General features: G+C 41.6%; 1 protein-coding gene across 1 annotated transcript in view; it reads left to right on the plus strand.

Moving 5' to 3' along the window:
• VPS53 (VPS53 subunit of GARP complex) overlaps window positions 1–14,702 on the plus strand; it is a 138,138-nt gene that overhangs the window by 83,861 nt on the left and 39,575 nt on the right. Inside the window, exons 14-15 of the mRNA XM_070562842.1 lie at window positions 6,074–6,316; window positions 11,351–11,498. Coding sequence (XP_070418943.1) covers window positions 6,074–6,316; window positions 11,351–11,498 — 391 coding nt within the window. The remainder of the gene's footprint in view (window positions 1–6,073; window positions 6,317–11,350; window positions 11,499–14,702) is intronic.

Below are 14,702 nucleotides of genomic sequence, written 5' to 3' on the forward strand. Positions count from 1 at the left end.
GCTATATCAGACAATGCTCCACTACTATTCATAGTGTTTTCATGGCCAGTTTTTTGTGAAGTGGGTAACCAGATCCTTCTTCCTAGTCTGTCTTAGTCTGGAAACTCTGCTGAAACCCGTTCACCATGGGTGAGGCTGCTGGTATGTGATATACCGGTGGCATCGCTTTCAACATCACAGCAACATGCAACCGCTACAGTATAACAACCGACAGATGGGTGTTGTGGTTCCCTGAATTGGAAAGGAAGCCTGGGCCACGGCAGTGAGAGTGCCAAATGTTACCCACTAGACCACCAGGGCTGGCTCGTGCCCACAGTGCAACCATCAAAATCAGGAAGTGAACATCGATACAATATTACCATTTAATCCGTTAGACCCCATTCCATCTTACCAGTTTTCCCAATCATCCTTTTTATAGACCCAGAATCCATTCCAGGTTGCATTCATTTGTCGTATGTCGTTGATCTCCTTCAATCCAGAAGAATGACTCACTCTTTCTGTGTCTTTCATGACCTTGAAATTTTGAAGAGTACAGCCCAGTCATTTTGTGGAATGTCCCTCGGTGTAAGTTTGACTGATATTTTCTCACGACTTATGATTTATGCAGAAATGGTGCTGTGTTCTTCTCAGTAATTCATATCAGGAGGCTATACCCAGTCTCAGTTTGTCCCACAACTCGTGGAGTTCATTTTTATTACTTGGTTTAGATGGTGTCTGCCAGGTTTCTCTATTTATTAATAAGTAATTAATAAGTGTTGGGAGAAAACTTGAAACCATACAAATAGCCTTTTTCTCATCTTTCACTTATTTATTTTACCACCTAATGATGATGCTTGCCTGAATCATTTATTACTAAGATAGTTGTCAAATGATGATTTTTCCAATTCCATCATTTCTTCTACATTTATTAGTTGGCAGTATATTTTAAGAAAAAGCTTTCTCTTTTTCCTGTTTATTTATATCAGCATGGATTTGTGGATTCCTATTTTATTCAATGGATTAAAGCCATTGCTATCTTTTTTTTTTTTTAACTTTATGTTGGAATAAATTGAGGCCTAGAGAAAAATTCCAAAAATAGTATAGATTTCCCATATTCTTTTCTCCCAAGTTCCCCTAATGTCAACATCTTACAGAACCATAGTACAATTATCAAAACCAGCAAGTTAACATTGGTACAGTTCTCTTTAGTAAACTCCAGACCTTATTTGGATTTCACCAGTTTCTCCACCAATGTTCTTTTTCTCTTCCAGGATCCATTGTTATTTAATGCTCACATTGTCCCAGCTTTGGCCATTGAAACCCCTTCAAGCTAGTTTTTCATCCTTTTTGCATGCCCCTTTCCCTTTTTGAGCACTTCCTTTCAGGCACAACAAAATATACCAGACTCGTCTTGCACTTTCCTACCCCAGCCCTGGAGTCATCCATTTTTCCGGGGTTCCTTGTTCCTTTGGTGGAGAATGATATTTAGAAACTAAGTTCTCAGCATTAGGTATGTTCACTACTGCTTAAGGGTCATGCTTCTAGGTCTTCTCAGCTGAGAGAGCTAAGAAATATCTACTATATCTACTTTTATGCCTATTCATATATTAAAACCTATGGTTTATGCTGATACCTCCAATTCTCATCGAACACCACCGGGTTTGTGTTAGCCTCCCCCTTTCCATGTCTGTAACTACTTTCTACAGCAGAGAGAAACTTGTATCCTCCATGTATTTACTTACTTGCTCCATTTACCTGTGTGTAACCCATCTCCCAGTTGTGCTCAAGCCAGACCTTGGCTCCCCAACCTACTGGCCACACTAGAGCCAAATCCTTGGCCCCAACCAAAGGGAAGGGGATGGGACGCAAGTTAGTTTGAGTACCCCTGAATTAACAAATTGCTGTAACTTCCTGGGGATCTTAAGCCACTTTGCCCATGTTCACCTCCTTGCCAACTTTTTCTGACTACCATCTTCCTCTCCCAGCACCATCAGTACTTTTCAGGCCAATTAGAATATTGTTTCTGTGAATATCAACTGCAGATCCACTAGACGAAACTGCCTTGGTCATTCGTAGATAAGCTTCGTCTGCAGGGTGGTTTTTCTTCTCTTCATGTTTTTATCTTTCCCTCTACTGATACTCTGCAATAGTCTTTATTCCTACGTCATTTTATTTATCAGTGGAACTCTCAGCAGTATTTCACATGGCCCTGTGAAATGCTTATATAGTTCTTGGGCAAAAAGCTCAAGCTACGAGGAAGAAGGTAAAAGACACCATCCACATCCATGACATGTTTCTTAAAGCTGGAGAGACAGTAAATAACAGCAGTAATCATAATATCGTATATCTGTATAGTGCTTTACAGTTTTGAAATCAAAGCATGGTATAGTGGATAGAGCTTGGCTTTGCAGTCAGACAGACCCAAGTTCCAATTCCAGCTCCAATAAATTCTGTGACCTAGGGCAAGTTATATTATTCTTCTTAGCCTCAATTTCTTCATTCATAAAATGGGGATAATAATGCCTTCTACTCAGGGCTATTGTGAAGATTAAGCAAGATTGTAGTTATAATGCACCCAGCACTGTGTCTAGTTTGTAGGCGTATATACTAGTGGGAAAGATAGACTTGTGGTACACAGCGTGAAAGGATCAAGATATGAATATTTACTATGGGAATACAGAGGAACCTATGAATCAAACTGCAGAGCAAACTTTTCTCAGTTTGTATCTTCTACCTCAGCCAAACCCCTCCCCTCCTTCCCATCCCCTCTTCCTCTCACCGTATTCTGTGCTCACTTCTCATTCCGTCCCTTTGTTCTTTCACCTGAATCTGCTGTGAAATTTTCTCTCTAGTTTTCACTGTTTCTTTTGTTTAAAACAAATTGTTCGTATTGTCTGTACTGAAAAATTAGCATTTTATTGCTGTCTTGAAATCCGAATATCAAAGCTTCTAGCCCTGCAGCACCTTGATCGGGACTCAGCCGTTTATAAACTGCCTTGATTGTAATTGCTTTAGGGTATAAAAGGCACCTCCTTGTGATGCCAGTCTGCAGGTCAAGATGCCACACATCCCCTTCTCCTCTCGTCCTGGAAGATCTTGCCAAAACTCAGGATAGTGTTTGGTGCCTAGAAGAAACAATAACCTTTGCTTTTTTTTTCTAGTTGAATTCATTTGTGTCTTACACTTACAGCCCGCAGAGCCTTATGCATACTCAGTGCTCAGTCCATAGTTGATTGGAGTGATCATCTATTCAAACTAAGAACCTTACCCATTCCCATCGGGGTAACTTCTACTCTTCTATTCTGCGAAACATTGATTACTCATTTTCTAATGTTCTGTATGGCATAGGAGCATGCTGATGCAAAGAGTGGAAGGTGGAAGGGAGGGGAAGGTTACTCTGACTGGTTTATTTCTCATCCGCATGAGGGAACAATGTCAAAAGTAACCTGGTAGACATTCTGCACAATAGGGAAGATCTTTGGAGTGTTTCAGTGTAAATTTTCTTTATGTTCTATGATTGTAATTAATTTATGACTTTACGCATCAGGTTGGCTCTGAAATAGGAAGTGGGTGAGAAGCAGCTTCAGCTTCTAGGGGAGTTAGATGAGTGATTAAAGTAAAAACACTGCAGAGCTCTGGCCCCTGTTTTGGTTGGCACTATAGGTTTGGAGATGAGAATCTCTCACAAGAAGACTCAAGTGGAACCTTTTGCCTTCTGTTACAGGCTCTCTGCCACTGCTCCAGCCCCCACCCAGCCCCCACCTCCTACCCTTCCATCCCCATCCCTTAGGAACACAGTCTGGAGGTTGATCAGCTGGTTCTGTATTGGGCATGAACAAAATTGAGAGATTAGCTTCACCATGAGCATGAGGGGTGGGCCTAGGGGGAGCAGAAGTAACATAAACATTTTCCCAACTCTCAAGGAGCTTATGATAACGTACCAGAAACAGAGAAGATTCTTCTACTGTATAGCAAGCAGCTTGTACCTTTTTCTACCAACTTCAGCTTATTAGAAGTGACTGGCTAGAGTGTTGTCTCAAGAAGGATTCTGAAATTCTGCCAAAGATCAGTGAAAAAGTGAGCCATTATTAATGAGCATTGCCTGCTGTGGGTCTAGAGTGGGAGAAGGTGGCTTGTTTCTTGAATATTTGACATCCTTACACTGTATAGTAAAAGGGTTAAAAACATGAAGTGTCAGTGTGTTACAAATGACAGAAGTTGAAATTTAGACAGAGGATTGATGTGAGTAGGAGTTGTCTGGGTGCCCCCTGAGTGGAACTTGAAGGATGAGTAGAGAGGTGATGAGAGAGCATCTTGGCCAGGGGAGGCATCTGGGCAAAAGCACAGAGTTGGGATAGAGATGGAGCAGGGGGCAGTTGAGGTGAGTCTGGTGGGAGAGTAGGGTCACTGTGGAGGAGAGTGGGGAGATTAAATGGAAAGGCGAAGCAAGAAGAGATTGTGAGGAGTAGGGGTGGTGACCTTGGAGCTTTCCAAGGTCAACTAATGAGTTCCTCCCCTGCTTGCTGACCATCACCACAGACTCCAGCCTAGACCCGAAGTTCTTTGAGAGCAGAATGGCCACATCTGGATGTAATAAACTTCCAATAACAAAAGCTCTTGAGTAAAATGTCAGTTTTCTCCTATTCCTGCTAATTGATGCTGTGTGTGATTCTTGTCTTTTTCTTCTTGACTCTTATATAAATACATGTTAAAAGCACAGCTGGATTCCTGTAGCCCTAGACAGCAACCTAAAAAGATGCAAAATGTCAGGAGAGGTGGGGACCCCTTCCATGTCTCACACAGCACAACTGTGCAGAGAACAATTAATATAGCCCCGCTGGGTTCTAACTGGTGAAGGCTCAGTGCATCTGAGGCAAAGTCAGTGATGTTTGAAGGGGAAATGGGAGAAAAATTGCAACCATCACCACCACCATAACCCGGGGCAAGCCTGGAGCTGCGCATGCCCTGTCTTCTCCCAAGACTTTTTACACCTTTGGTTCTGGGAGTTTTAGGGAAAAACTACATTAAAAGAGAAAGAAAGCATTAGAATATTTCTTTACAGTTTCTCTTTGTTTAAGTATCTGTCTCGTGGGCACATTTAGGTTAATGATATCTAAATATTTGCTCCCATCATAACCATTTTTTGTTTTTAGGAGGAATAGGGTAGAGTAGTTAAAAGCGTGAGGTCTGGAGCCAGGCTGCTTGGTTTTGAATCCTGGTTCCCCCACGCTCTTGCTGTAGGACCTTGGACAAGGTCCTCAACTTTTCTGCACCTTGCTTTTTGAAAATGAGGGTAGTGGGGCCAGCCCGGTGGCGCAGCAGTTAAGTTCGCATGTTCCCCTTCAGCAGCCCGGGGTTCGCCAGTTCGGATCCCGGGTGCGGACTTGACACCGCTTGGCAAGCCATGCTGTGGTAGGTGTCCCACATATAAAGTAGAGGAAGATGGGCACGGATGTTAGCTCAGGGCCAGTGTTCCTCAGCAAAAAGAGGAGGATTGGCAGCAGATGTTAGCTCAGGGCTAATCTTCCTTAAAAAAAAAAAAAGAAAATGAGGGTAGTTCTAGTACCTACTTCATAAGGTTGTTGTGAAGATTAAGTGAAGTTCAATGAAATGACGCTTATAAAACACTGACACAGTGCCTGGTACATCATAAGTATTCAGAAAATGATCATTATCATTGCTTAGGGTTTTCACTTGTAGAAAGGGGGCGATGGTACTAATATGGTAAGAGGACCAGTGCACACACTTAAATGGTGGATTCTAGGCTCCGTTCTGCCGCTAAATTGTGTGATAAACTTTCTAGGCCTTAATTTTTTCATCTCTTCAAGGGTCCAGTAATACCTTATCTCCCTCACAGGGGCTTGGAGTCACATGTGATCATGAAATGTCTTGAAAAGTCTAAAGCAGCACACAAATGCCAGAGCTGTTGCTGCTGTTGCTGTAGGAGTGGTGGTGGTGGTCAATGATGATATTGATAAAAATGGATCCAATTTTAAATGTAAAAAGCATTGGGAATGATTTGCTCATTGCAGTGAAGCACACTTGCTTTATCTTTCTTGAAATAAAATAACATTTCAGGTTTTCTTCCTCCTAGAAACCTTGGAGAGCTGATAGATCGGTTTGTGGCCGACTTCAAAGCTCAGGGGCCACCGAAGCCCAACACTGATGAAGGGGGTGCCGTGCTCCCCAGCTGTGCTGACCTCTTTGTCTACTACAAGAAGTGCATGGTGCAGTGCTCTCAGCTCAGCACAGGGGAGCCAATGATCGCCCTGACCACCATTTTTCAGAAGTACCTTCGAGAATACGCCTGGAAAATCCTCTCTGGCAACCTGCCCAAGTGAGTCCTGTTCTTCCTGGTCCGAGTGGTGAAATGAATATACCTAAATATGGGAATCTTTAAAGAAATCCACTCTGAAGTTGTTTACTGAACTGTTAAGAGTATCAAGGAAGAAAACACCCTTATTGAGTTCCCAAGGGTCTGAGGCTATTTCCTCTCTAATGAGATTCCAGCTGATCAAGACCATTAAAGGAAATGCCCACACTGGCCGCCAGCATAGGTCAGACCTTACCACAGTGGACTAAGGGAATCAGTCCCATTATATCTGTGTTTAATTTACATGGCTTCAGGGCTAGGTACTTGGCAAAAAAAGTGGGGTGGTGGTGGAAATACCTTTTAAACAGCATGGGCAGTTTCATTCAGGTCTCACTCAATGACAGTATGCCCTGGGATGATAAGTAGAAGGGAGGCATGAATCTGCTTTCCCTCAGTCTGATTACATTCTAAAGTCTCTCTTCTGGTGTGTGTATCTTGCTGTCCTGGGAAGAGTCTAATGTTTAAAGATGTGGTGGGATTCGGGGGTAGGGGTTTATATAGCACAGCTCCTGATTATAGTGACTTCACTGTATTATTCTGGAGCATTAGGATGTTCTTATATTGCTTATTACTTAAAATAAATGGGTCGTTCAGCTAGAGGGTTGAGACTTTTTTTGGTTATATAGGAGTTTTGATTGTAATAAAATAACAATAGATCTAAAGTAATCTAAATCTAAAGTAATGCTTTGGAATTTAGTATTTATAAATCATCCTCCTGGCTAAATTCAACAATTCAGGAATTAGTTTCTGTCATTGTCACTAAAATGTGTCATATGTGGGAGGAGGAGAGAAAATAAAATCTGTGTGCTCTTCAAGGGATTTGAAGTAACAAGTATATTTTACCAAGGAGAGTTTCTTTGACTATGACAAAAATTATTTTAAAAATTTTAATAACTTTTATCCTGGTTATCAAAATAATACAATTTCATTATAGTTTAGGAAACACAAAGACAGAAATAAAAATCACCCGTAATCTCACCACCCAGAGAAGACAAATTTAACCTTTTGGTATATATTTTGCCCTTCTTTGTTTATATATATAGTGTGATTATGTCCTTTTGTTTGTTTGTTTAACAGAATTGGAACTATATTGCTAATAGTTGTTTTTTTTTTTTTATTAATGTTATGATAGATTACAACCTTGTGAGATTTCAGTTGTACATTTTTGTTAGTCATGTTGTGGGTACACCACTTCCCCCTCTGTGCCCTCCCCCCACCCCCCCTTTTCCCTGGTAACCACCGATCAGATCTCCTTATCAGTATACTAATTTCCACCTATGAGTGGAGTCATAGAGAGTTCGTCTTTCTCTGACTGGCTTATTTCGCTTAACATAATACCCTCGAGGTCCATCCACGTTGTTGTGAATGGGCCAATTTTGTCTTTTTTTATGGCTGAGTAGTATTCCATTGTGTATATATACCACATCTTCTTTATCCAATCATCAGTTTCTGGGCATGTAGGCTGGTTCCACGTCTTGGCTATTGTAAATAATGCTGCGATGAACATAGGGGTGCAACGGACTCTTGAGATTTCTGATATCAGGTTCTTAGGATAGATACCCAGTAATGGGATGGCTGGGTCATAGGGTATTTCTATTTTTAACTTTTTGAGAAATCTCCATACTGTTTTCCATAGTGGCTGTACCAGTTTGCATTCCCACCAACAGTGTCTGAGGGTTCCTTTTTCTCCACAACCTCTCCAACATTTGTCGCTCTTGGTTTGGGATGTTTTTGCCAATCTAACGGGTGTAAGGTGATATCTTAGTGTAGTTTTGATTTGCATTTCCCTGATGATTAGCGATGATGAACATCTTTTCATGTGTCTATTGGCCATATTCATCTCTTCTTTTGAGAAATGTCTGTTCATGTCCTCTGCCCATTTTTTGATCGGGTTGTTTGTTTTTTTGTTGTTAAGCCGTGTGAGTTCTTTGTATATTATGGAGATTAACCCTTTGTCGGATAAGTGGCTTGTAAATATTTTTTCCCAATTAGTGAGCTGTTTTTTTGTTTCAATCCTGTTTTCCCTTGCCTTGAAGAAGCTCTTTAGTCTGATGAAGTCCCATTTGTTTATTCTTTCTATTGTTTCCCTCAACTGAGGAGTTACAGTGTCCGAAAAGATTCTTTTGAAACTGATGTCAAAGAGTGTACTGCCTATATTCTCTTCCAAAAGACTTATTGTCTCAGGCCTAATCTTTAGGTCTTTGATCCATTTTGAGTTTATTTTGGTGTGTGGTGAAAAAGACTGGTCAATTTTCAATCTTTTGCATGTGGCTGTCCAGTTTTCCCAGCACCGTTTGTTGAAGAGACTTTCTTTTCTCCATTGTAGGCCCTCTGCTCCTTTGTTGAAGATTAGCTGTCCATAGATGTGTGGTTTTATCTCTGGGCTTTCAATTCTGTTCCATTGATCTGTGGACCTGTTTTTGTACCAGTACCATGCTGTTTTGATCACTGTAGCTTTGTAGTATGTTTTGAAATCGGGGATTGTGATTCTGCCGGCTTTGTTTTTCTTGCTCAGGATTGCTTTAGCAATTCGCGGTCTTTTGTTGTCCCATATGAATTTTAGGATTGTTTGTTCAATTTCTGTGAAGAATGTTCTTGGGATTCTGATTGGGATAGCATTGAATCTGTATATTGCTTTAGGTAGTATGGACATTTTAACTATGTTTATTCTTCCAATCCATGTGCAAGGAATGTCTTTCCATCTCTTTATGTCATCACCAATTTCTTTCAAGAAAGTCTTGTAGTTTTCATTGTATAGATCCTTCACTTCCTTGGTTAAGTTTATCCCAAGGTATTTTATTCTTTTCGTTGTGATTGTGAATGGGATTGAGTTCTTGAGTTCTTTTTCTGTTAGTTCATTGTTAGTGTATAGAAATGCTACTGATTTATGCACGTTAATTTTATACCCTGCTACTTTGCTGTAGTTGTTGATTATTTCTAATAGTTTTTCTGTGGATTCTTTGGGGTTTTCTATATATAAGATCATGTCGTCTGCAAACAACGAGAGTTTTACTTCTTCGTTACCTATTTGGATTCCTTTTATTTCTTTTTCCTGCCGAATTGCTCTGGCCAGCACCTCCAGTACTATGTTGAATAGGAGTGGTGAAAGTGGGCACCCTTGTCTTGATCCTGTCCTCAGAGGGATGGCATTCAGTTTTTGTCCATTGAGTATGATGTTGGCTGTGGGTCTATCATATATGGCCTTTATTATGTTGAGGTACTTTCCTTCTATACCCATTTTACTGAGGGTTTTTATCATAAATGGGTGTTGGATCTTGTCGAATGCTTTCTCTGCATCTATTGAGATGATCATGTGGTTTTTGTTTTTCATTTTGTTGATGTAGTGTATCACGTTGATTGACTTGCGGATATTGAACCATCCCTGTGTCCCTGGTATAAATCCCACTTGATCATGGTGCATAATCTTTTTGATATATTGCTAATAGTTTTATACCCTGGTGTTCTCACTTAACATCATCCTGTGAGCATTGTCGCATGTGTATTAGTCAGTGTCACAGCAGGAAACAAACGGTGCGCTCAGCTGGGATATGGGTACAAAAGCAGCTAGTCACAGAAATAGGGGCAAGGTGAAAGGAACCAACAGAGGATTCTGAAGCATCCAAACACTAGTGGGTAATTTTTACTACTTTAAAACTCACTTGAGAACTGGGACTGAGGACAAAGGACTGCCCCACAGAAACTGTAGTCATACAGGGCCAGCATCAGTGCCAGGACCACACTGAAGCAAAGGGAATAGGAGGACTAATTATTACTCAGACTTCTTCTCCCTCTACCTCTCCAACTTCCTGCCACATCTCCTGTTGGCTGAAACTATGAGGAGGCCAGAGGGCCAGGGAGCCTGGGTGATAAGTCTGTAGAGGTCAGTCTCCCAAGCCATTGAGAAGGAAAGAGCAGAGCAGAGCAGAGAATGGATCCGAGAGGCCAACAGAGAGCAGTCAGCACATCAGCACTAGTGACAGTAGATATTCATCAGAACACTTAATGATGCCACGATAATCCAACATACAGAAGAACCTCAGTTAGTTTCTGAAGTTCTTATTGATCATTCTTGTAGTTGCTCATTTAGGTTGGGGTCACTATTTTGGTATTTTAAGTAACACCCAGAAAAGCATACTTGAACAGAAGTAGAACTACTGGGTGAAATAGTCTAAATGTTTTCTTAAGCTCCTGAAATATACCTCCAGAAAGGTTGCACAACTTAATGCTCCTAACCCATAGGGGAAGAGAGTGCCAGTGTCCTCACACCCTTCTAAGTGCTGGAAATTAAGATGTTTTCAAATCTTTATTATCAGTAAGACTTGGCGGTTTTAGGGTTTGTTTGTTTTTTCAAGGAGAAATTTCTCTTTTATTTTTAAGGTAAATGTCATTGGATTCTATCTTCTTTTGGGAAAAAAAATAGAACCTCACAGTTGAGAAAGCAGGAAGTTTTATAACTGCATTTTCACATTTTGTGAACACGTGATTAGATCAGTAGGAAGGGATGAGATGCTTTTTGGTCTCTTGAGGCAATCAGGGCTTTCTTTAGGCAGGAACCATGTCTTAACGTTCACTTTCGTACCCATCCACAAGCACAACATACAAATTTCTGGGGAGAATTTTCTTAACTGAGGGAAGCAATTGGGGAACCAGCTTTTGTGCTCCCGATGATCCCGAATGAGCTCTACAGATCAGGAAATTCCAAGCTAAGCAGAGAGGCCATTCAGCAGCCTTCTCTGTAAGTATCGGAGTCATCATAGTTAAAAGGACTGATTACTGGCTAACTGTTGGAATTGTCTCTTCCTATTTCTGGTGGTCCAAAAATTTAAACAGGTGCTAGTCAAGGTAAGGTCAATAGGAAAAGGACTCATTGTATGCAGATTTGTTGGGGTTGTGTCCAGCCTTTCCTTCCCCCTTTTCTTTGTCTTAAGATGTGCAGTTTCCAGTTCAGGAAGCAAATGAGAAGTCCCAGCCTGACTAGTTCCTGTTCCTTTTCCTCAGAACCACAAGCAGCGGTGGAGGGCTGACCATCAGCAGCCTCCTCAAGGAAAAGGAGGGCTCAGAAGTAGCCAAGTTCACTCTAGAGGAGCTCTGCCTCATCTGCAGCATCCTGAGCACAGCAGAGTACTGTCTGGCCACCACCCAGCAGGTGAGCCACCCTGGCTGCCCACTCACCACCTCCTTTTCCTAACCATCTGGGCCGCTTAGCTCAGTAGGTAAGAGTATGGGCCTAACAAGGCCACATACTACTTTGGGCAGACCGGTTGGCCTCCCATACAGAAAAACTGGCTGGCCAGCCAGAAGACGGGACAGGCAGCCATCTTACAAAAGAGCCTTGTTAAAAAAAGCCTGGGCAAGACTGTGTGGCTGGTCTCCTCCCTGAAGTTGTGTAAGCCACTCAAAGGGCATGCCCTCCTGGAAGTAGGTCAGTAGCATCGTCTCCTGTATGAGAAAAGCAGTAACAAACTTAATGGTCCAAGGACCCAGCCTTTGGTGGTGGTGAGTCACAGCCAGTTATTCCATTCCATTCTCAGAAGCGTTACTAGGCTCAGCAAAATCCTTTGGGCTTTTAGGTATCTCCTGGAATTTACATAGCATTCTCAATCTGCCTTGTTTGGATCCTCACCAATCCTAACCATTGTTTAGATGCTGACGTCCAGGAACTGGGAAGCAGGAAAGGGTGATGCCTCTACTGGAGCTCCCCGTTAGCAGAAGGAAGACCCAGAATAATTTTCCATTCAGCCTTAGATGTGGAATTAGAAGTTCCTTTTCACATGTGGCCTGGAATTCACCTAAGGCCAAGAGAAAGGAAATAATTGGGAAAGATTCTGTTCTTCTCCCTTTTTTGAACTTAGTATTTACACATATCTAGATCATAGGGAGGCAGTCATAAATTATGGTTCAGACAGTACAGCTCGGAGCACCTGTGAGCCAGAGCAAGAATACAGGAGGCCAAATAAGAAGTATTCCCCCTGAAACTTCACAGTTGAGGTTAAACCAGCCAGAGGCGGAGGCAGCAGTGTGCTCTGTTTTGGGACGCGGGCACATTGAGTCACACAAGGAATGATCTGTAAAGGTTTGGACTTGAAGCCAGAGACAGCAATCCATTTAGCCCCAAAACTCCCAGAGCAGGACAGCAGTATCTATGAGGACCTCAAAAGTAGGGGTCCCAGAGTTCTTTGATGAAAAAGCACTGTTTAACTATTTTGTGTGTATGCAGAAAGAAAAAGACATACACATACAAATATAGTATTTTAGAAGTAAGATAACCATGGTACCAAAAAAAAAAACCCTCTAAAAATAATGACTGAATCCCATCATCCTCAAATAATCATGTTAGCAATTTGGAGTTTTTTCTTTCAGTCATTTTTCATCAACATAGTTTTGTATGCTATAATCTTAATTCACTTTCATATCCTTTTGTTGTTGTTAACCTCATAGCATTAGCATTACTCCTGTTGCTCCAATGTCTTTATTACCATCATCGTTATGACTACATAATATTCTATTAAGGGACTGTATCATAAATTATTTATCAGTATTCCCAGTAATTGTGCATGCTGCTTCAAGTTTTTGCTTTTATAAGTAATCCTACAAAGAACATCTAATATATTTTGCATTATTTTTCTAGAATATATTCTTAGAAGTTCTAGAAGTATTAGTAGATCAGAGACCATTTTGATGATGCACGATGGATGTAGCCAATTTTTTGTTATTTAGTGAAAATTATTTTTACTGATTATAAAAGTAAATACATCCTTAGCACCTATATTGTGATGTCTAAATACCATTTTCCACTCAAAGGAACCAGAGATTCCTGGAGAAATGACTAATTCTAGGTCTGGAGCAGGAGAAGTACAAGATGAGACAGGAACGTCATGTCATACAAAAAGCAAGAAAAGTATCAAAGACTGTGAGATCATTTCAGGACTCAGGAGCTATAGTGGGTTTATTTTTTATTTTTTTAAGATTTTATTTTTTCCTTTTTCTCCCCAAAGCACCCCGGTACATAGTTGTATACTCTTCGTTGTGGGTCCTTCTAGTTGTGGCATGTGGGACACTGCCTCAGCGTGGTTTGATGAGCAGTGCCATGTCCGTGCCTAAGATTCGAACCAACGAAACACTGGGCCGCCGGCAGCAGAGCGCGCGGACTTAACCACTCAGCCACGGGGCCAGCCCCTATAGTGGGTTTATTGTACAAAAAGATATGTCCAAATCCTAACCCCCAGTACCTGTAAATGTGACTTTATTTGGAAATACAGTCATATGCCGGATAAGGACATTTCAGTCAACGACAGACCACTTATACCATGGTGGGTCTGTAAGATTAGGACCATAGAGTGTAGTAGGCTAGACCATCTGGGTTTGTATAAGTACACTCTGTGCTGTTTGCACAGCAACAAAATCACCTAACAACGCATTCTCAGATGTGTCCCCATTGTTAAGCGACACATGACTGTAGGGTGTTTGAAGATGTAATTAAATAAGGATCTGAAGATAGATCATCTTGCGCTTAGGGTGAGCCCCAAATGCAATGACTAGTGTCCTTGGAAAGAAGGGGGCAGTTTAGCACACAGAGACTCAGGGAAGGAGGCCATGTGAAGACTGAGGCAGAGATTGGAGTGATGCACCTACAAGCTAAGGAACACCAAGGGTTGCCAGCAACCACCAGAAGACAGCAGACAGACATGGAACAGTTTCTCCCTCAGAACCTCCAGAAGGAACCAACCCTGCTGACACCTTGATTTCAGACTTCCAGTCTCCAGAACTGTGAGAGAAGGAATTTCTGTTTTCAGCCACCAAGTTTGTAGTAGTCATGTGCTACATAAAGAGATTTTGGTCAGCAACAGACTGCGCATACGATGGTGGTCCCATAAGATTAGTACAACATAGCCTAGGGGTGTAGTAGGCTGCGCCATCTAGATTTGTGTAAGTACACTCTATGATGTTCGCACAATGACAAAATTGCCTAATGACGCGTTTCTCAGAAAGTATCCTTGTTAAGTGACGCATGACTGTAGTTTGTTACGCAGCCCTAGGAAACTAATACAGGAGGCAACCTGAATAAGCTCTACTGGTCAAAGATGGGATATGCAAACATCAGTGAGAATGTTAGCTACAGTGGATTGAAAACATCAAATATGTTTAAATCCATTTGGTTATAATGATTTTTAAAAATTCATTTATCGGGGCTGGCCGCATGGCCTAGTGGTTAAGTTGGTGCACTCCGCTTTGGTGGCCCGAGGTTTCACCAGTTCAGATCCTGGGCACGGATATGGCACCACTTGTCAGGTCATGCTGAGGCGGTGTCCCACACAGCACAACCAGGGGCACTAACAACTAGAATATACAA

Source organism: Equus przewalskii, chromosome 10 (genome assembly GCF_037783145.1).
Source record: "Equus przewalskii isolate Varuska chromosome 10, EquPr2, whole genome shotgun sequence".
Classification (NCBI taxonomy): Eukaryota; Metazoa; Chordata; class Mammalia; order Perissodactyla; family Equidae; genus Equus; species Equus przewalskii.